The sequence below is a fragment of the Hemibagrus wyckioides genome, linkage group LG17, assembly GCF_019097595.1.
Source record: "Hemibagrus wyckioides isolate EC202008001 linkage group LG17, SWU_Hwy_1.0, whole genome shotgun sequence".
NCBI lineage: Eukaryota > Metazoa > Chordata > Actinopteri > Siluriformes > Bagridae > Hemibagrus > Hemibagrus wyckioides.
Window position 1 is genome coordinate 20,430,823 of NC_080726.1, and position 23,944 is coordinate 20,454,766.

Genomic DNA, 23,944 nt, shown 5'->3' on the forward strand with positions numbered 1-23,944 from the left:
AATATGTTAGAATGACCTAGTCAAAGCTCAGAACTTGGCAAGACTTCAAGAGAAAATTTATTTTATTCAGAAGACAAAGTTTCAGGGGAGATGAATCAAAGCAAGGCACTGTATACATTTGTTTGGATGCAGGAAAATTCAGCTTTACTGACAAAGTGGACCACATGCAAACAAACAGCTGTTCATGGATTGAACTAAATGACTGACTCAATAAGAGCTTGTATTTTAGTTACAATAAAATGGTTAGTTCCTATTGTGACTGCTTACACTGTGAGGGCAAATTGCTACAGTTATGCATAAAGCATGAGTACATCATTATATTCCATGTGTTTGGATCAATCATATACAACATATATAAGAATTGCTGAAGAAGTTAATGCTGGTTCTGAGAGAAAGGTGTCAGAATACAGTTACAAACAGTGCATCACAGCGTATGCGACTGCATAGCTGCAGACCAGTCAGGGTGCCCATAATGACCCCGTGCACTGCTGAAAGCGGCAACAATGGGCACATGAGCAAAAGGGGGACCAACACAATATTAAGCAGATGGTCAAAATGTTACAGCTAATCAGTATACATATATATATATATATATATATATATATATATATATATATATATATATATATATATTGCATTGGAAATTTCATTTTGTTTTTAAAGGCAAAACACGACACACAGAAGATATCCAGAGATTTTCTGAATCTTTAATGCAGATTTGGAAGCTTAGACACAGGGGGAGGTGTACTTCGTCTCAGACTGGTCATCTAAATGAAAGAATCAGTAAATGGAAGCAATAGAGTCACAATAACAATGTCAAACAAACTATGAAAATCTTACTTGTTTGGTAGTAATCATAAACTTTGATCACAGCTGGCTTGAGATTCTTGACAGGCAGCATTTGTTTAATGTGTAGATAATAGCTGATAGGATTATCCCTTTTTAGCTGTTGGAGATACACCAGATTTTATATTATAAACATAAAACATAATCCATATTTTTTGTGTGTGTGTAATAAACAAAGCACATATTCCTGGAATGCATATACAGGTGTGTAATATAGGTAAAGAAAAATGTTCTATACAGATTCTTACCTCTTCTATATACATGATAATATGGTCATCCTTGGAATCAACTCTGTTAACCATAAATTGGGTTTGTAGCTGAAAAAAACAACACTAGTTATTCTGCATTAGTAAATTAAATATTAACCACATATAAGGCAATCACCAACACACACACACACACACCAGAAACCTGAGCTTTTATTTAAACTCCTTACTTCACCAGGATCTGCTGTGAACCCTGATAAGAGTTTTATATCCACTATGATCATGTTAGTGCTGTTTAGTTCCCCATTATATCTGAAAATTGAACACAGACAACAATAAGAACTAAGTATCAATTACTATAACAAACACCAATAACTAATAATAGCCAATAATTGCCAATAACCAACAACAGTCATAACAAATAGTAATTATTGTCATGGATGTACAAACATATGCTTTCTCAAATCATAGCTACAATTCTGCAAATTCTGCCAAAATACTGTATCTCTGAAATAAAAAAATATATTTATGGCAATCCAATGAAATATGGTGATACTCTAGAAAACAAAGTGTTCACACTTTATACTGCTAAGTTTTTACATTTTCAAGAAGCGATAAAACAATTTCCATTGCAGAAGTATCAGCATTTCCTACATCAACAATTCCTATAATGTAGATGACATGAATATGGAATCACCATGATATAAACATAATAAAATAATAAAAAATTATTTGGTTATGTTATGCATGCAGAATAATGCTAAATGTATACCTTTTATACTTGATATGATTTTGCAGTATTTTAATGTCAGATTCGAATGACAATTTAAGTATACTTAAAATATGTTTCTTAATCACCTGAGGAATCAGGTACTGTTCTTTCTTTCATATTACTTCAAGGATTTAGCATGTATTTATACTTACAGGACAGAGAACTCAATTTTCAAAGTGTGACCAAATGATTTTGTGCAGTTTCCCTCAGTCTTCGCTAAAATGTTCAGTGTACTGATTTCAGTAGGTGTGGGGACATTGTAGAAAAGTGCTGTCTGCAAGCAGGGATTTGAATTAATAAATAAAATGCAATCAATTAAAAATATATTGAATAGAATTTTTAAATGCATTTGTTGGGGAAACTGGGCAGTCAGTGCTTATACAATCACTTACAGATTTATAGGACTCTATTTTTCTCTGAAAAAATATAAAGGTTTGTAAGGCATTAGATGCACTGACCTGCACTGACACGCAGGTGGAGCCCTTCACATCAATGCTGAATTTGCCAGGAACATCCTGCAATGATCTTTCTTGGTACAGTAACTTGTTGTTCTGGTTCACATCAAAGTTGTGACCGTCTCCATCTGCTGACTTTACAGTTACTGTGCTAGAGCCTTCTGAGCTGAATACTTTAGTGGAATACAGAGCTAGAGCTTGGAGAGCCACCACTGTGTCCTGATTAAAAGAGGAGGAAAATGATTATATTAAAAAAGAAAGCTCCCACTCTTATATCAGTGAGAAAAATGCTTAGTATAAATCAGTATAGTAATAGACCAAAGAAAACTTTAAACCTAATTTGTATAGATTGGAAAAAGATAGCAGAAGATTTGGGTTCAGTGTAAACTATTCTTTAATTGCTTGTATATTCATAATGCTAATTCTTCTTGTACTTGTTTTTAATCAAAGCTTGATTAAAAATAACAGACTTAATATAAAAACTGATCAGTAAAATAGTTCCCTTTTGAGGGAAGGTCATGAAGTGGAGCATGCAAGCAAGACCATAAAAGGGCATCTACGTCTCATTACTCAGCTTTACTCCATCAGACTCTGAGGAGCTGGATGTGGGCAATGAGGAGCAAGCAGCAGTCAAATTGCCACAGCATTCTGTGGTGTTTGAAGAGCTCCTGGAGGTGATTACATTTTCTGTTGTTAAGCTTAGATTGATGAAAAGGCTAGCATTGTCCACTCTAAGATGGATGACTGCTACCTAACTTCATGCTGCCTTCCACTTGCATACAGACCTCTGCCATTTTTCCCAGACCTCCACAATGAGGTGTCGAGGTCATGGAATAATCCTTATTAGGTGACTTCTATCTATTCATCCATTGCTGGCATAGATGGACATGGGTATGCAGCGATGCCTAGGGTTGAAAAGATGCTTGCAAGTTATCTCTCCTCTTCATCGGCCAAATGGAGAAAGTCTGCGCCCCCACTGAAGCCTTATAGGGAAGGCCTATATGGCCACAAGACCTAAAGGAGCTGCAGTGAGGGGCTCACTAATGAGGTCCGAACTCCACCAAGACACAGATTTAGCCTTCGGTGCCACAAAGCAGATGGCCCACACATTAGTCATTTCATGGCTGCATGGATTGCCATGGAAAGGCAATCTGATAGAGATAAAAGAAAGGAATATTTCAGACAAGCATGCTCCAAATTGTACGCTGAAACAAGTTCAAGATGCTAACCCACAAGGTTATTGTGTTGCAGATCATGTGCAAGGACTGGTTTGCAACAATAATCCTAAAGGATGCCTGTCTTCCCATAAGTATCTTGCCAGATCACAGGAGACTCTCCAGGTTTGCTTTTAGGGGTGACGATGAGGACAGACCCTGGTTTCTCACCTGGTCCCACTCTTAAAGCATGTCATCATCGTAAGACTGTGAACAAACGCCTCCCTCTCGGGTTGGCAAGCGGTCCTAAATGGCCACCCTGCCCATGGCATTTGGAAGGGCTCTGTCTCTCATGGCACACAGATTGCCTGAAGATGGGGGCCATGTTTCTAGTGCTGAAACACTTCCTCCCAAGAATCAGGGACTACCTTTGATGGTCCCCTACATCAATCATTAAGGTGGTCTGTGTTTGTGCCATCTGTTCAGATTGCTGCACCAGATGGTGACCTAGGTAAGAACCTGATTTCTCTCACTGAGAGTGATTTATACTCCAGAGCACGTGATTCGGAAGCAGGATTCCTACTGAGGCAGGTGCTGAGGCCCGGGGAATGCCATCTTTACCTACAAGTGTTGGAATGGATATGCCAATTTTTGACCGAGAGGAAGTGGCTTTGTTTGCCTCTGAGCAGTCGACCTACTGTCCCCTGTGCCCTTCTCTTTATGCCATGGTGCAAATGTAGCTGAGGCTCTGTCTGTAAACTTTCTGTAAACTTTCTCTGATAGCTCTGCTCACGGGGGTCCTAGCCAGGGTACACCATGACGAAGTACATGTGTTACATTGGCCCACCTGAGCCTTGCTCCTTGGAATATTCCATTCAGGAGGAACCTGTCTTTCCGGCAAAGGGGACGATTCTCCACCCCCACCCTGAGATTTGGAACCTCTTGGTCTGGCCCCTGAAGGAGACCAGCTCCTAGACTCCGATCTCCCAGAGGTTGTGGAGACTATGTTGAACTTTCGCCTATGGTGTCATCAGCTGGGCGATTAATTGTTATTATCGATTAATTCGAATTTATGGTTTATGTCGATGTTGAAAAAACGAAAATCGATTTTCCAATTTCACTTTGGTTTGGCAGAGCGAGCTTCCGTAGTTCTGCGACACAAAGAGCTTGTTTCTAAGAGAGGCGTGGTTTCTTCAGTCGGATTGAAGAACGCGCTGAAAGATGGGGAAGAGCCGAAAGTCTGCCGCCGTTTTCATATGAAATTTAAAGGGGACTGAAGCGATCATGAATTTGTGTAGAGTTTATGGAGAATCGCAGAATTCTTAGGGTGGCTGAATAGAAATGTTAAAAATGGCCTAGCAACGAAAACGGCGAAGAAACTGCGGCGTCGCAGATCGAGGATCAGAGGACGTGTGTGTGTGTGTGTGTGTGTGTGCATGATCAGGAAGACTCATATTTGGCTTGTTCAGTACTCAAATGTTATAAAACACATCTATGCAATACAGTGGAATGCTGCAATAAGTTTACCATCCTACCCTGTTAGTCAAACCTTTATTTTATTTTATTTTATTTACTTATTTATATTTTTTACTATTATACCCTCATTGGGGACTGAGTACCCCTTAAATGAAAATCCTAGACTCGCCCCTGATTGTGCCCATATACACAGATGTAAAATGCTGTATGGCTCCTGTTTGATTTTATTTACCGTGTTGCATGTTGGTTTTATTTAGCGTGTTAGTTGCATGTTGAACTGATTTACAAAATTGTTTTTCTTCAGGGATTTTTTTTCAGGTGACAATTATTTATTTTATAAAAAGTGATTTAAGTCTGCAGTTTGCACTTTACAAATCCCTCATATTTTGTTATATTACTTTATTTTACTAGAATAATTAGAACTTGTAAAGACTGGTGAAAGTTTGCATTTTATAAATCCCCAAAAAAGGTTTTTATGTTGTATTGATTATTGTTTTTCTAAAATAACAAAAAAAAACTTGTTAGCGAAAGTAATTTTGCACTTTGCACTTTTAGTCCAAATCAGTAGTTCATATGTTTGGTTATATTGTTTTTGCTCAAATTAAAAAAATCTATTCTATAGTCTCTAGTGTTTTATTAATTTTTTTTTAAAGAAAAATAATCGTTTTAAAATTGAAAATCGAATTTTGTTTTTAAAAAATCGGAGATTAAATTTTTTGGCCATATCGCCCAGCTCTACATCAGAATTTAGTTCACTGCCCTGTTAGTACAGTGCTAGAGTTCCTGCAGACACGCCTCTGAGGGCTTATCACCCTATATGTTGGGGTATGCATATGCATGTCAAACATTGCTGCAATTCACGTGCCTGTTCTCAGTGGTCCTGATGGGGCTTCTCTAAGCTCCCTTTGGGCCAATGGGGTCAGCCTCTGAGGAGTTTCTCACCCTGGAAACGGCTAATCTCCATGATCTCCCCTTCTGCCACTGCTCACAACCTTGGGGTAACCATGGACAAACAACTGTCCTTTTCTTCCCATGTTGCTAACGTGACACAATCATGTCGGTTTCTTCCACACAACATCAGAAGTATTTTACCATTTCTATCCACACAGGCTACTCAAGTGTTCAGTCTCTGGTTATTTCGTGACTGGAATACTGCAACTCTTTACTGGCAGGTTTTCCTCTGAATGCAATTCGTCCACTGCAAATGATACAAAATGCTGCTGCATGACTTTTCAACCTGCCTAAGTTCTCCCACACCACCCCACTGCTGTGTTCCCACTGGCTTCAGGTAGCTGCACGCATCAGATTTAAAACACTGATGCTTGCCTACAAAGCCAAAAATGGACCAGCATCATCTATCCTCAAATATCTTATTACCCCTCGCACTGCACTTCGCTCCCTCAGATCCAACTGGTCCCACCTCCGTCTAAGGGCTAATGGTGCTCTGCTCCCGGCTCATTCATTCCCTTTCACAACCTCTAGGACAGACATCTCCAACGCATGTGGTGGCGTTGGTATTGGCGTTCCTATATCATCAGCCATGTCGCAGTGTCAATTTCCCTCAATGGGAACTACACCAGGTTACATATGTAACCCAGTTCTCTGAGAAGGGAAAGAGATGCTGCGTTGCTTGGCACACTCCAGACGTTCACTTGAGCTTGCTTCAGACAAGTATAAGCTAAGGTAATGTGACGTGGATGCCCTTTCTTGGTCTTGCACCGCTTGCTCCACTTCGTCACATGATCTACCTGAACCGATAAAAAGTGATTTCACACAGATCTTCAGAGAGAGTTTCTGCAAAGAAATGTTCCTATAGTGTCTGCCATGACACAGCATCTTGTTCCGTTCTCAGGGAACTGGGTTACATATGTAACCAGGTGTAGTTAGCCTCTTTCTGACATTTACAAGAAAAAAAGGCCAATTTTAGGCCACAAGTAAGCTCACGTGGTAGAAGGACTAGACTTCTAAATGTGTCTTTTAACTCTACAATCATTGCTGTACTGAACATGTAGCAGTGAATTCTCAATATTTAGTGGGATCCCAATGGTTTTTGGTCTACATTTTAGCTGTTGTTTGGTGTTTTGTGTGGGGTTTAGAAATATTGTTTTCTCTGAGCTGGTTGTTTTCTTTATGAGCTGTTTGATGCAAGTTAAAATTTGAGACAGTGAAGCTGGAAGTAAAATTAAATAAAGAAATGCAAATTAGAGTACCTGGGTGGAAGAAAAGCCTCCGTAGGGATTTTGCTGCTTCACCAGCCAGCTGACTATCCTATTAGCATAGCCCAAATCAGCAGCAGTGAGTTGGCCTGTAGTGAGAACAGCGAGCAGCACATAGGAGCTGATTTCCACTGACAATGAGCCGGACTCCTCTAATGCTGACTGAGACCAGTGAAGATGACCAACTAAAATAAAATGACACAAGATAATTAAGACTGACTTGATGGTTCTGAATGCTTATAGGAGGCATTCCTCCTGTGCTTTGTACCACAGACAGAAACCACGATTCACACTGTCATCATAGCAAATTAGCTTGAAGAACAGATCACTTATCATGTGACAAATTATTCTACTTATTCCATACCTCCAACAATAGCAACATTATCCAACCCTTTTAGTAGCTGCTCTCGAATTTCCTTCTCTCCAGCCAGACTGAAAGTGTAGGCCAAGAGTGCAGTGGTGTAGGTGTTTGTCAGGTTACCAACAGAAGATTTTAGGCACAACAGCCCTTTATTCACAACAGGATCCTGCAATCAAAGCATAAATAATACTAAATAAGAACTGCAATAGTTCAGAAAGTTTCAAGAAAAGTTTTAGTTTAATTTGTTTTATTATTAGAGTGTCATTTGTAAGCAAAATGTAAAACTGTATGCTCTTACTGTAATGCCCAATTCAAGGAATGCTGCAGTGATGTAGGCAGTAATGGTCACTTCATCATTTACACCACCCTGTAATACATGAAAATGATGCACACAGGTAAAATAAATTTAGTAAATATATACATAAATAAGTTCCCTTTTGAGGGAACCTGACACTGTGTCATGGCTGACACTATGGGAACGCTTCTACAGTATGTAAAAGTTATGTCTGAAGCTCTGTGTGAAATCAAACTGATTTATCGGCTCGGGTAGGTCATGTGACGAAGCGGAGCACACCATCAAGACCATAAAAGGGCATCTACGTCACATTACACTGTTGAGTTTCATGCACTGTCGCTATGCTAATTCCGCATTCGCTTGCTTGTATTTACAGACAAACACTTGTACTGCATGGCTCGAGTCCCATGTCTATCGAGGCAGCATGCTGGATTCAGTCATGGTTTTACGGCTTCATGAATCCCTTTCATCCTCTCAGCTGACTCTAATACCTCCACCTCAGCTCTGGGAGCATGCATGGCAATTTCTCCCGACCTAGTTGAGGATATAATGCTATCTGCATCGGACTCTGAGGATGAGGGCAACAAGGAGCAAACAGCATTCGAAATGCCACCGCATTCTGTGGTGTTTGAAAAGCTCCTGGAGGTGATCACACATGCTGTTGCTAAGCTTAGTTTAGTTTGGCATGATGAAAGGTTTGGCCTGTTGTCTGCTATGACCTTGATAATCTCTGACTAACTTCACACCGCCTTCTACCTCCATGTAGGTGTCTTCCATTTTTTTTCCAAACCTCTACACTGAGGTTGTGGAATAATCCTTATTCTGTCTGACTGTTCTCAACCACTGCTGACTATTCAGCCATCGTGAACTTTGATGAACAGGGGTATGTGGCAATACCTAGGGTTGAAGAGACGCTTGCAGGCACCCCCTTCAATGGCTGCATGGAGAAAGTCTGCATTCCCATTGAGGCCCTGTTGGGCCACATCGGCCTTTGAGGGAAGGCTTACAATCCCGCAGGTAAAGCCATTGTGGTGCTGCACACAATGGCAGTTTTGCAGTCGTACCAAGCTGATCTGCTGAAGGAGCTCATCTGTGGTAAGGGGCTCAGCAATGAGACTGGCTCATCTTGGCTCAGTTGAGGTAGGTGGCAGCCAGGCATTGAGATGCCGTGCTTGCCCACATGAGGTCCCTAGGCCTCAACCCAGTTAAGTGTGTGCTTTCTCCCTCTCCGAGAACCACCTTCTGGTGGATAGTTTGGGATTCGGCCACGATGCGGGCACGTCTGTCTCCCTCTCTGGGGAATTACATCCTTTCTGCCGTAAAGGTCTGACTTTAAAATCTGACTAGGCCAATGCTTTTCTGCCTCTCAGGCTTAGAGGGTGCTGGGCTCATGACTGTAGCGGCCAAAGATATTCCTTTGGGTCTGCTACACATGAGGCTCAGGAGCATGGGTTTTCACCCAGGGTTATGCGTTACAAGCTTCATACCCTTCTTATGTGAACAGACCTTTATCACCTTGGGTCCAACTCTTAGGGCGTGTCCTTGTTGCAGGATTCTTTCGACAGATGCTCCCCTCTGTTCAGGTTGGTGCACCAGATCTGGCCCTAGGTAGAGACCAGATTTCTCTCACTAAGAGCTTTTTACACACCTGCTCTGAGCCTCTGTTCTCCCAACTGAGGTTGTGGAGACTATTTTAAACCTTTGTAATTGTACACCTCTGGTGTAATTGGTGTCATCAGGATCACGTGCCTGTTTTCTGGTCTCTCACCTCCAGGCGGCTGAGGCTTTAGACCGTGTCTCCCCTTCTGGGACCTCTCAGTGGTCCTGGAGGGGCTTCTCCAAGCCCCCTTTGAGCCAATGGAGTCAGCCTCTGAGGAGTTTCTGCCCTTGAACTGGCTCTGCTGTAAGCCAGTCATATGGCCTTTCTGCAGGCCTTCTGCCCTCCGCCCCATGAGTTGGCAGAGCAGGAGAGAGTGCACCTGCTGTGCCTAGTTTGTATTCTTGGGACTTACGCCTATTGCTCAAGCAGAAGGCATAAGTCCTCTCCCTTTTTCGTCTGTTTTGGCGGCCCCAACATCTGGTCTCCAAGCAGCACCTTGTGCTGGGTAGTGGTAGCTATCTCCTAGGCCTATGAGGTGGACTGTGTGGCTTCACCTCTAGGGATTACAGCTCACCCCACTGGGTCTATCGCCTTGTCCAGCACTCTGGCTAGGGGCGTTCGACCCCAGGATGTTTGTGCTGTAGCAGGTTGGTCCTTTCCACACACCTTTATCAGGTTCTATAATCTGGACCTAGACCCCACTCGTGTGTCCTGGGTCTTACAGGGCTAATGATGCTCTGCTCCTGGCTTGTTTATGCTCTTTCACAAACTCCAGGACAGACATCTCCAGGCATGTGGCGGTATTGGTATTGGTGTTCCCATAGCGTCAGCACAGAGCTTCAGACACTTCCACATAGAAGCGTTCCTATAGCATCAGCCATGATGCAGCGTCTCGTTCCCTTCTCAGGGAACTGGGTTACATACGTAACCTGGTGTAGTTCTCTAGTATGGAGAGCCTTAAAACAAGACATACCTTCATTCTATTATTGAACAGATTTCCCTGTTGTATGAAACAGCCACCTGATCTCTGCATATTTATGAGCCATTGCTTTGCACTGTTAATGATGTCTGGATCAATAAAAATGAAATGTTGTGCTTTGCCAAAAGTCCTCAATACAAAAGCAGTTAACCTGGTGGGAGAGATTTATTTGTGTCCATAATTAAAATATCTTTGTGAAACAGTTTCTCATGATATTCAGAAAGTATATTAATAAGCTTTGCGTTTTTAAACATTTTCATCATTAATGCTACCTATGTGCCACATAAAATTCTTACCATGTGTTCTCCTCTCCCCTGCCAAATGTGCTATATCCACCACTAATATGCTTATAGTTTAGCTGCCTCTGGTATCCTGTGTAAAGACAAATTACTGATTCTGATTACTTCAGAAAAAAATATATTCATAATGGCTAGTACTGACCTGTTAAAAAATTATAAAGAGAAATATAATGTCACTGACCACTCTTTAGAAAACCAGTAGCCCTCTCACGGATATCTGAGGTGAGTTGCTCAGTGTTCTCTAGATACTGAAGAATGTAGATATTGGGGGCAAGGATAGCGATGTTTTGTTCTCCACAGCCATATGGCATCTTTAGCAGTCCATCCAGATTTTTTAATGCACGGCCAAGTATGTCTCCTACAAATGAACACAAAAATATTCCTTTATTATTTAGAAAAACACAATGCTTAAAAATATTCATAAACAATTTAAAACAATCAAGAAATCGCTAAATGAATTATTAGATACTACTGTCTTATGTTCTGTACTACCAAAGCAGCTACATTTGGGAGTATAAGGAGCTTATTACAGCTTTCTTATAGAGATAGACCCTGCTCTGTCTGTGGCAGCTTCTGATTGTCTAAACAAGATTAATGAGCTCGCTTTAGTGGAGAGTGCTGACAGCTTACCATCTAAGCATCCTGAAGAGAGCGGCTTAGCAACAGTGAATACACTGCAGTATTTTATTCAGACTACGTTATTGAAACTGACACTGGAAGCTAGATTCCAGTTTGCTGATTGAATATAACGTGGCAAGACATGATATGGCACAATACAGATTTGTTTTTAGACACTACTGAACCTGAAGTTGGACATGGATCCACATCAGAAAGGGCGGTCATATGAGTTCCTGCTCTTAACACTGCCAGTTTCAGGGAGCCACCAGGCCATCCACATGATTAGATTAAGAATTCAGGAAGGAGGATTCTTCTATTATTTTATATACATTTACACTATTTGTGTTACCTTGTTTTATTTCTTACTTGTTTTTTTCATTGCTGCCAGTAATGCTTTTGAACCCCAGCAATTGTTATTTATTAGAAATGTACATATAAACTGCAAATTTAAATTTTAGCACAAAAAATTTAATTTAAAAATGTAAATTTTAGCACAAAAGCACCCTTACCAAGCACTGAAACAGAAGCTCGTGCTGATCCCTCTATTACATCCTCAGGAAGAGTCAGCTCCAATTCCTCTGAAACACTGTTGCCTGTAAGAGAAAGGAAATACATCTATACATTTACCTAGTGGTATTGCTGGTACAAGTTTTACATAAGTGTAAACAATTAGAAATAAATCAGTTGTTTATCTGTGTAAATCTAACCTTGCGGGCATAACAACCAGCTTTGGCTCTTTGTCTTTTCACTTCCTTCAGCCTATATGGGAATAAAGTGTTACTGAATCTTAGAAATAATTAGAACAATAAGCATATATTTTCTGATAACATCAATTTGCTGACCTGTACAATGAGGCTTCGTGTAACTGTGTCAATACGGCCTCTCTCTGGAACACTCACAATCTCATTATCACACACAGTCTGGGATTGTTCTGCCTCTGCACTCACGGTCACATTCACGACTCCTGTAGCAAAAAGAAGGTAATTCTAATTAACTAAAATCCATTGCAGCAGATATGTGATCATGGACCCTGTTTCAAATTGGTACGAAAAAAACAAGAACCCAGTAAAAAAAAAAAAAAAAAAAAAAAATCAAGAATGAGATATTTCTACTTTCCACTGGGCTTTACAATGTCCCTACGCTTCACTAATTTCACGTTATTTCCGTTTCTGCTTTGGAAATAAGTGCTGCAAATATCTGTTCTGACTGTAAGCACATTATAAACACATACTGCCAATGTGAATTAGAAAACGCATTTTGTTAATATATGAAGTTTGCATTTTAACCATTGCAAGGGTGCACACAGTTACAGTAGGGCTACAGGTTTTAAGTTTGGTAATGTTCTATTTACATCATATTATTTATACATCATTATTTAAATCATATGCTGTACATGTTCATCCTTATGCTCTACAGTAAATATATTTTTAGGCACTTATGCAGATTGACTATAAACATATGTGGATTGTGCTAAACATATTTGCTCAGTGTATGCCCACCTTTTAGAATACTATGTACAAAAAATAGGCTTTGCCTCATCAAACTAATGACACCACAAATGTGTAGTGTAACAGGTCAGAATTCCTTAAAATTCCATCAACCCCTGCACATACAAACTAATTTGTGAAGATCATATGATCATAATATTCATTCATTCATCTTCTATACCCGCTTTATTCCTAATTAGGGTCACAGGGATCTGCTGGAGTCTTTCCCAGCACACATTGGGTGAAAGGCAGAGGTACACCCAGGACAGGTTGCCAGTCCATCACAGGGCCTCACATACAGACAGACAACCACACACACTCACTCCTATTTAGACAATTTAGGCAATTTAGAATTACCAATCAACCTAATGTACATGTTTTTGGACTGTGGGAGGAAACTGCAGTACCCGGAGTAAACCCAGGTAAGCACAGGGAGAACATGCAAACTCCACACAGAAACGCCCCTGCCTGTTCAAACCCGGGATTTGAACCCAGGACCTTCACGCTGTGAGGCAACAGTGCTATCCACTAAGCCACCATGCAAAGCAGATGATCATAATAGTGTACATAAAAAAATAGTACTTTTAACCCAACAAGAAATATGAATATGCCTGCATCTACGATCAAATTAGGATTACACTGGCAAAAAAAGCAGAGCTCCATGAATGAGTCTGAAAGAGTTAGAGGACTGACCAAGCACAGAGGGGATTAGAGTCCACTTGAAGGTCTTTCTTCCATTTGCACAAAGGCAGGATGAATACTCGCCCTCAGAAGATGGTTCCAGAGTGTAATCCGAGGAAGGGGCTGGGGTCACTTTAACCTGTCAGTGAGGCACAGGTGATTAATTTACTGTTCGACTTAATTGACATATCTGTAAATATATCTCTTTTGGCCTTGCAGTACCATAATGCATTTGGAAAGATAATTGAAGACAGTGGCCTTCAGCTCAAAAACCTCTCCCCGGATAATGGAGTAGGGCAACGAGAGCTCCAGGAAGAAGGGCTGAAACACAGTGAGCTGAACAGGAGGGGCCAGACCCAGACCCTTAGAGGATACGCAGAATGCCTCTGTCTCCCAAGTGGTGATGGTGTCAGGAACAGTGACAGGAAGCTGTACTGATCCAGAGTCTCTGTGAAAAAAAAAAAAAAAGAGACTAATCTTTTTACATTGTGGAATGAAAGCATTTTCAGTTTATTATAGTTCAAATTTCAAATCAGTACAGCACACAAACATACATGATAAAAGTAAAACAAAAATGTAATATGTTGATTCACTAACCCAACTTCAAGAAGTTGCCATATCCAAGTTTCTGGAAAGAATTTACGAACTGTCTCGATGGGTTCCTGTATTTTAGAAAACTCTGCTAATGCAATTGGAAGACCCAAATTTGTCCTGTATGCAACTGCAAAGCAGCAAAAATATGAACAATTACCAGAACTCGTACAACAGTTGATATATCTGTGAGAACTATGTAGGTACAAAGCTCATTACGTGTAACTTATTCTATCAGTATTACGTGTATCTTATCCTATTATTACCAATAGGTACTGGGTTTAATTCTACTGCAGTTTATCTAACATAAGAAATTTAATTACATTTCCTAATTTAAAAAATTTAATTTTTTGGAAGTTAGTTATAACTTATATAATAGTTTTTAAAACTTAATTAAAGGAATGAGAAATTTCACTATTTTTCATATATAAATATATATGAAAAAGATCCAGGGCGTACCAAATAGAGGTTCACGATGATAATGCACGCCTTTGTACACCAAACAACGAGGGTGTCTAACAACCAAATTTGTTGCCATCTTCAGCCCCACTCCCTGTCAGGAAAAAATACATCATAGTATCATCCATGTAGTACAGCATTGATCAGTGAACTAAAAGCACTTAGTGTCAAACAGATGTACGATTCACATATTAAACAAGATACACATGGCATTTTTACATTGGGCAGATGCCCTTATCCAGAGAGACTTATATTTTTTATGTCATTTTTTATGTCTCAGTGGCCCAGCAGTGGCAGCTTGGTGAACCTGGGATTCAAACTCACTGCCTTACAAATCAGTAGGCCAACAACTTAACCACTAAGCTACCACATCCTTATTATAGTAAAGATTTGTTTTCCTAATTTAATAATATACAAACAATGCACAACTGTCCAGTCAGTTACCTTTAATGTACTGTAAACATGGTCAACCCGTACATCCCTCTGGGGTCTAACATGCAAGCACTCTTGCTGATCTTCAACTGTATAGGGATAACTTGATACCGATGCCAATGGTAACAAATTAAATATCTACAGAACATATAAGCACAAATTATTCATAATAATAATAATTATACAAATAATTCATAATAATTTCATTTCAAATAATTCCTTGTATATCTCATAACATAAACATGGATAGTTTACCTTCTGACCTGCATATGTAAGCTTAGTGCATGGAAGATTTTAATTAACATTAGGGACAAGACAGAAACAGTCTGTTTCATTCACACACTGAACACCAGACTAACCACTGGAGATCCCAGTCTTCTGATTTCTTGCAATGGAAATTAAGTATGTGCAGCCTAACTGTTACTCATCACAATTGTTGAGACCTTCAGGATTTCTATCCTAGATAAATGGTTCCTAAAGGGGATTGTTAAAATTAAACATTACAAATTAGACAGAACAAGTTCATTACATCCTGATTTCACCTTTTCAGCGTTAAGGTGGTTTACAGATTCCAGGATGAACACACTCTGATCCACAGCACTGAGGCCACACAGTGATCCAGGATGAGCTGAGACCTCGAGATTGTTCTTCTCACCTGGAACTGACTTGGAGGGAGAAAACTGTAGCGAAACCTGAAAAAAAGTTTACACAGGTTTAGCAATTCCATTGCAAAAAACAGCACTATCAGAATAATTGAATGAATGTAAAACGTGCATAATGATGGTGCATTACCTTATTTCTGAAACATTTTTCAACATCAAAATTCTTGCTAGCAACGATGATGTTCTCACTGGGCAGGACAGAGTACACCACAACCTGCACTACGGGAGCCAGCTCAGCCTGAACAGATAGTTTAAATGAGACTTTTCCTTTTCTGACATCTGTAGACTCTTCCACTTCAACTGTCTCATGTCCATGATGGACAATGGCTCCTTTAGATAAGACCTGAACCAGAAAGAGAAACAATATAATAATTAGGTAATGCAGGTGGCAGATAGTAATGTATCTGTCTCAAAAAATGTATGGCTTGTACTTACAATGTACATAAGATCAATACTGTGACTTTCAGTAGTTTCCCCAACAATATAGTAGTTAATGGTAATGGTAATTTCAGCATCACATTTAAACGGTTCCTCTGAGCTCTCTATTGAAAGTTCACTGAACACGGGACTGTAAGATGTAGCAGGTTGGAGCAGCTGTATACGTTTTTCTGCAGTTGAAAAGAATGGTGTTTTGTATTGGTGGTATTTTTCCTCCGGATTGACACTTGCCTAGATAACAGTGACACAGGGACAACAATGATAGAAATTTGCTTTACTGCATGATGGTGTACCAAAAATTGATTTCTTGTTCCTTCTTTTCTTTTCCTTTATTGAGTTGTTTTGTCATAACATACCCTCAATATTATTTCTGTTTTAGGATGTTCAGGTGAAGGGACTGAGAAGTTTGCCAAGCCATTACTGTCTGTGGTAAGATTGAGTAGTAACGTTTGAGACCACCATTCACCTTCTGATAGATACACCTTCTTGTTAGGAATTGGTGTTCCACTGAAGGTAGTAACTTTAATCTAATTAAGGAAAAAAATAATTATTGTCATAGTCCTGTCAAACACTGTAAACAATTTTAAAGCAGAAAAAAACACACACACAAAAACCTACTCTTCCTTCTATAGATTTTTCCCGTTCAAAGTTTTTTGGTGAATCAAGGATTTCCACTTTACCAATTTGGAAAGAAAGTCTTATCCCATCAGATTTCATCATGGAAATACCTAAGCAAGTAAAAGATACAAAACACAGTATGTTATGATGAAATACAAACAAAAATTGTGTTAAAAAGTTTAATAATAGACTTAAAGTATAACATAAGGAATCAGTCTGTTAATAGCTGTGGGTTCTTTGTTTTAGGGATCTGTCACTAACTCACCTGTTCCATCCTCTGTGAGTGTAGTAGTAAGTTGAAGTTGATCATCCAATTTATTTTCAAATTCAGTATTCATGAAGGTTGATATATTGATGACAAGAAATGCACAGCCATTTTGACCCATCTAAAAAAAAACACCCAATAACAAATGGTGTGAATTATTATCACTAGAGATAGAGAGAAATGATTCTTAATAGAAGGTAACACACATACCTCCACAGTCTCACTCAGACAGGGTGAAATCATATGTGGCTCATAAAAATGCTGCCTAAATCGCCGGCACACCTGAACCACTGCTTGACCAGGCACTGGTTGTCCATAAGTGTACCTTGAGTTCATAGTTTTAATCCATTAATTCACATTAATCCAATATAAGACATACAGCATGAAAGATCATATACACATGTGCTAGAAACTCAGCTATATGAACACTGTTAATAAAACGATAATTTTAAGACTAGTTTTTGAGGAAAAAAAAAAACTTACTTTCCACAAACTTCTAGCTTCACTTCCTCCTCACCAATGCTGTGTTTTTCAGGTGCTTTTAATGTAACCTCAAACTTGGGTAAAACTAAATCAGACACAGTTTATTATTACATTGAGTTAAGTCTGCTTACAGCTCTATATATGCAAAAAAAAAAAAGAAATTCTCTGTTATTAGTAGTGACTTACTATACTTTTTCACTTTAAATTGGTGTGGGATCAACCTGTCTCCAATCTCAGCAGTTAACTGATATTCTCCCTGTGGAGCTTCAGGATTTAGCTCATGAGAAAGCTGCAGTATCAGACCTGGCGAGGACACATTTGTCCACTGACCAATTCTGTTATGATTACTATCCTGTTGGGTTCCACAAAAGATACATTTATAAGAAACACTTATAGACAAAACCATACAAATGGACAAAGGTGTCATAAAATATGTAATGTTGAGTAGGATTCCAGATTACCTGAAGAAACACTGTGCTGTACTGTGGAGTGAAAGACAGTGCTTGTAATTTCCATGATAAAACAACCACATTAAATTCAACACATTACGACAATATGACACATTACAAGGAAGAAAGCTATGGTTTATTCAGTTATCAACTTTGCATAACTGAAAAAATCTACACATAGATGGGAGCAACACTATAAAACTCTCCTCTTACCTTTTGTTTAAGTGGGACTAAATGAGAATCCGTAGAGACAATTCTGAAATTCACTGTTAAAAAACAAGAGCAAGTGTGATGTTTTGGGCTGTACCATCAATAACCTTTATGAAGCTAAAATGGAAATTTGTGAGGCATATTGCAAGAATTTAGTCACCTGTTTGGCCTGGATTGTAGATGGGTTTATCAGTCTGGATAAAAGTCAATGTGACAAAGGATTTAAACATCACTTTCCTTATCTCTGTCATCTTAAAACTTTCCCCTTTGATTTCTACTTTAATCTCCTGCACTGATTCACCCTCTACCTGTGGAGCCTGTGAAGATGTATTCCATGATAAACCACCATCTCAATCATTAATACATTATTTCATATGCATGGTGTGTGCGTGTGTGTGGACACCTAGCCATCACACCCCAAAGTGTTGCTGAGAAGAATTAGTTCAGAGCCCAAGCTCACTAATGCACTTGTGACTAAATGGCCAAATTCCCACAGCCACACTTGAAAATCTACTGTTCAAAAAGCACATATGGGTGTGACGGTCAGTTGTCTACATACTTCAGTCAATAAAGTGTAGAGATGCAATTGCTGACCTCAAAATCAAAGCAGTGGTGAAGGTCCTTTTCCACTGTCTCTTGAAAAAGAGTTCTACTCTGGTTGCCATGAACCAGATAAACGCTCATTTGCAAAGTCTCATTAGGCTTCAGAAGACTCGCACAGAATACTGCACGAAAGCCAGACTCTATTACTGCAGGAAAGGTCACCATAAAATATCTAAAGACATAAGTGAAGGTTTATGATGATTATCAATTTGTTCATATGTAATCCGTGAAAAATGGAGACAGGTTATATAAGTTACTGTATAATTACTGTAGACAGATTACATCAGTAGTTTGAGAAAACTCTTACCTAACTTAACCATACTCAACTGAACAATCGATATTGTTGCAAAAGTATATACAAAGTGCCTTAAGGTACGCTGACCTAAGTACCTATCTGCAGTCATTGTTATTGCTGGGTTAGATGTTTAAATATATAAAATCATGCAGCTAAACTTCTATTTATGAGACAAAATAGTATCACACAGCATGACTGCCTAAAACACCTGAAAAGCAAACCCTTTTTTTCAGTATTAAGATATGCTTAAGATATACATAAATATGCATGGTGTAAGAGTCTGAAAAATAAGCAATTTCTTCAATGCCCCTGAACTGATGAAATTAGGTACTGACAATTAAAGGTAATAAACATTCTGATAGGCCTATAATAGTATTCTGGCACACTGGTATTTTATGGTTATTCATTGTGGCAGCTGCTGGGGCTTAATTGCTGGTGCTCAGTCAAATTCCTTCGGGGTGAAAGCTGTTCAATGTCATTGATCTTATTGTTATTGCTCCAGCAGTGTTGGTGATTGACAGTGTGAAAAATTTGAATGATAGGTTTGTGATATGTTGAAGGATATGTTTAGGGTATCTGTTAATTCTTTCGTACCCTGAATGTTTAGAGGTGGCTTTTACGTTCTGAAAATGTTTTTAAAATAGTTGTGCCATAATAGATTTTTACTGAATTGTTAATGGCAATTAAGTTAAAATTATAAAACCAGCGTGCGTCATTTCTGTCGTGTTAACACAGTCCCTGTTCAAGCTTGGCAATCTGACAGATTTTATGACAACAGTGTAAAGTTGTATGATACTTACGGTCCTGAAGTTTGTCCATAGACAGAGAGAAGGAGAAAGCTGGCTAACAGCAGCCTTCTCCTTATGTGGACCTGACTGACCACCATGATGAAGTCCATCAGCACTGCCAATAAGTACACATACCTTTTTAAAACCCATCTGCACTTATCATCTCTCAACCACTCTGAATTGCAAACTTCTGCCATAAGAAAAACTGTATTAACATGTTGTAGGGTTCACAATAGTGTGATATGTATAGTACAAAAGGCAGATGTAAATAAAAATAAAACCTATTACATTTTCTTGCCTTAATTTGCCACAATCAATACATCAATGATAACAACATATTAAACTAAATGTTTTAATAGCATAAGCAATTAATTAATGTAGTGTACCAACTGGCACATAGTAATATAACTGTACAAGTTGGCACATAGTAATATATCTGTACAAGCTGGCCCACAGTTATATAACTGTACAAGCTGGCCCACAGTTATATAACTGTACAAGCTGGCCCACAGTAATATAACTGTACAAGCTGGCCCACAGTAATATAACTGTACAAGCTGGCCCACAGTATCATAACTGTACAAGCTGGCCCACAGTAATATAACTGTACAAGCTGGCCCACAGTATCATAACTGTACAAGCTGGCACACAGAAATATAACTGTACAAGCTGGCCCACAGTAATATAACTGTACAAGCTGGCACACAGTATCATAACTGTACAAGCTGGCCCACAGTATCATAACTGTACAAGCTGGCCCACAGTAATATAACTGTACAAGCTGGCCCACAGTATCATAACTGTACAAGCTGGCACACAGTATCATAACTGTACAAGCTGGCCCACAGTAATATAACTGTACAAGCTGGCACACAGTATCATAACTGTACAAGCTGGCCCACAGTAATATAACTGTACAAGCTGGCACACAGTATCATAACTGTACAAGCTGGCCCACAGTAATATAACTGTACAAGCTGGCCCACAGTATCATAACTGTACAAGCTGGCCCACAGAAATATAACTGTACAAGCTGGCCCACAGTATCATAACTGTACAAGCTGGCCCACAGTATCATAACTGTACAAGCTGGCCCACAGTAATATAACTGTACAAGCTGGCCCACAGTATCATAACTGTACAAGCTGGCCCACAGTATCATAACTGTACAAGCTGGCCCACAGTAATATAACTGTACAAGCTGGCCCACAGTAATATAACTGTACAAGCTGGCCCACAGTAATATAACTGTACAAGCTGGCCCACAGTAATATAACTGTACAAGCTGGCCCACAGTATCATAACTGTACAAGCTGGCCCACAGAATCATAACTGTACAAGCTGGCCCACAGAAATATAACTGTACAAGCTGGCCCACAGAAATATAACTGTACAAGCTGGCCCACAGTAATATAACTGTACAAGCTGGCCCACAGTATCATAACTGTACAAGCTGGCCCACAGTATCATAACTGTACAAGCTGGCCCACAGTATCATAACTGTACAAGCTGGCCCACAGTAATATAACTGTACAAGCTGGCCCACAGAAATATAACTGTACAAGCTGGCCCACAGAAATATAACTGTACAAGCTGGCCCACAGAAATATAACTGTACAAGCTGGCCCACAGTAATATAACTGTACAAGCTGGCACACAGTAATATAACTGTACAAGCTGGCCCACAGTATCATAACTGTACAAGCTGGCACACAGAAATATAACTGTACAAGCTGGCCCACAGAAATATAACTGTACAAGCTGGCCCACAGTATCATAACTGTACAAGCTGGCCCACAGAAATATAACTGTACAAGCTGGCCCACAGAAATATAACTGTACAAGCTGGCCCACAGTAATATAACTGTACAAGCTGGCCCACAGTATCATAACTGTACAAGCTGGCCCACAGTATCATAACTGTACAAGCTGGCCCACAGTATCATAACTGTACAAGCTGGCCCACAGTATCATAACTGTACAAGCTGGCCCACAGTAATATAACTGTACAAGCTGGCCCACAGTAATATAACTGTACAAGCTGGCACACAGAAATATAACTGTACAAGCTGGCACACAGAAATATAACTGTACAAGCTGGCCCACAGTAATATAACTGTACAAGCTGGCACACAGAAATATAACTGTACAAGCTGGCACACAGAAATATAACTGTACAAGCTGGCCCACAGTTAACATTTCAGTGGTTTGATATTGAGATATTTTGGTTCAGTTCCGAATCTGCACTTAGTCTCATTTATTGCAGTGTTTACTTACAGTAAACATACGGTCACTAAACTATGTTACTCTGCTTTTGGTAAAAGCATCACCCACACAGTAACTACCTTGATCTTTAGATCATTTACTTTACTATAATGGCCAAGTAATGATTTTTTAAAACAGTGATAGTACGTGAAATATAAAGTGCAGAAAAACTCCAACAGTACTCTAGCATGTATAAGAGAAGGAACCTGTTGCAACAAATGAAAAGATTTATAATTGTATATAAAAAATAATCAAAGAAATGGATGTATTTATGCCTCAATGTAATCAATATTTGTAATAAATAAATTAGTGAAACTGGTGAAGTTTGCAAATACTTTACGCTGCACTTTTAAATTTTACAAATGCTTCTGCATCTATTTCACTTGGTGCTGACAATCACAACACCCCACAATATTTCCTAAATGCACCTGATTATGTAACAACTGTAAGAATTACATGCCACAACCAAACAACAGCACTGAACTCCATTTCCCAGAAACACAAAAGACAACAAACTGCACCACATGAACTGTACATCTGGGTCTGTTTTAAACGTCTAACATACCATTAATCTCATCACTATTCATCTAACACACAACCTTTCAATAACAACTACTGAATCCCTTAAAAATAGCACATTACAGTGTTTATAATTTTTTTTAAAAAAATGTAAGAAATTAAGCAACAAGTAAAATATGAAAACTTACCAGTGAAATGAGCTGACCCAATATATATATAATATCAAATCAATTTTTAACAGCCTTGGAGTGAGAACAAGATCAGATCTAAGAGCCTTCCTTGAGACTAGATAGCACAGTCTCTTCACCAAGATCTCCTCTAGTCTAACTCTCATACCCTACTTATAGCCTATGCACTTCTTTGTAGTGCATAATGGCCAGAGTATCAAATGGGACAGACACGATGGATTGTATGGGAGGATGGACCCCCAACCTGGTGAATTCTCCCCAAGGTGTTACATGCTAATTCAGTCTCTGGGAATGATTTTGTGAAACAATGGCAAAATGTTGCCGGTGTAGACAAAGTGGCTCCAGTATGTGTGGGGGTGTGTGTGAGAGAGAGGACACACACACACACACTGCAATATTTAAAAGCATATACTGCAAATATTATTTCATAAACTTACATGATATTTCACCATATTGCTCATGATGAAATATTAAATCATTTGATACCAAACATCCTGAGGAATGTTTTGGTAGATGGTTTGGTACATGTATATTGACACACTATGTTTACAACACCATTCACATAAACACTGTTTACATGCTGCCACCAACTGCTGCTACTGTATGCACAATGGTCAATACAGACTGTATACTGGTCGGCGCTTTGTTATATTTTATGTCCTGTTTTGTCATGCACTATTTGCACTAGGTTTCACACCATGCACTTTTCGTGGCTAGGACAACCTACTTGTAGCACCAGGGTCCTGGAGAAACGTGGTTTCATGTCACTGTGTACTGCGTCAGCTACATATTCACTTCTTGAAATGACAATAAACGCTTCTTGACACTTGTATAGGAAACTAACAGTACTTTAGCTAACTAACTAACACAATCTCAACACAAACACATGCGTAAACAATGTCAGTAGAGCTTACCTCAATTCAAACTATAGAAAGAAAGTCCTTCTTAAAACCTGAACACTCTCTGTAGTTAGTCCAATGCACGATAAAACAAGAAAAAAGAAAGAGACTCAAAGCAGGTACGCAGCAGACATGTTACTGAGAAGCGAGCCAGAAGACAATCCAAGCATTGAGTTCTAGAGCCCCTGATATTCTTTAAGAGAGATCAAAGGAAACCTGTGTCTGTGGGGGCGTGGTCGAGCGTCGGCTGTGCGAAGAGGAGGCAGGTCGAACCCGCAGGTAAACACGTTGTGTCTTATTACTCTGAGTTTACTCTTGTGTGCCTATTTGCGTCT

At 39.3% G+C, this 23,944-nt stretch overlaps 1 protein-coding gene across 2 annotated transcripts; it reads right to left on the bottom strand.

Annotated features, from left to right (window-relative positions):
* Positions 1-34: 34 nt before the first annotated feature.
* Positions 35-23,944, bottom strand: LOC131368110 (alpha-2-macroglobulin-like). Of its 2 annotated transcripts, none has more exons than XM_058414000.1 (35): positions 23,625-23,944; positions 19,751-19,853; positions 18,647-18,827; positions 18,213-18,369; positions 18,056-18,108; positions 17,855-17,875; positions 17,580-17,745; positions 17,394-17,478; positions 17,121-17,235; positions 16,911-17,031; positions 16,646-16,755; positions 16,384-16,554; positions 16,025-16,258; positions 15,720-15,932; positions 15,470-15,619; positions 14,940-15,065; positions 14,496-14,589; positions 14,043-14,166; positions 13,668-13,893; positions 13,458-13,584; positions 12,120-12,241; positions 11,985-12,036; positions 11,787-11,870; positions 10,841-11,017; positions 10,657-10,732; positions 10,355-10,511; positions 7,785-7,853; positions 7,490-7,652; positions 7,120-7,310; positions 2,283-2,498; positions 1,977-2,098; positions 1,283-1,364; positions 1,095-1,163; positions 841-946; positions 35-767 (listed from the first exon to the last, which is right to left on the bottom strand). In XM_058414000.1, exons 2-35 carry the CDS (start codon positions 19,846-19,848, stop codon positions 727-729), a joined length of 4,299 nt encoding a protein of 1,432 aa, XP_058269983.1. In that variant the 5' UTR covers positions 19,849-19,853; positions 23,625-23,944; the 3' UTR covers positions 35-726. The 2 variants fall into 2 exon arrangements, with proteins under 2 accessions (XP_058269983.1, XP_058269984.1); XM_058414001.1 differs by lacking the exon at positions 23,625-23,944 and adding an exon at positions 22,711-23,598.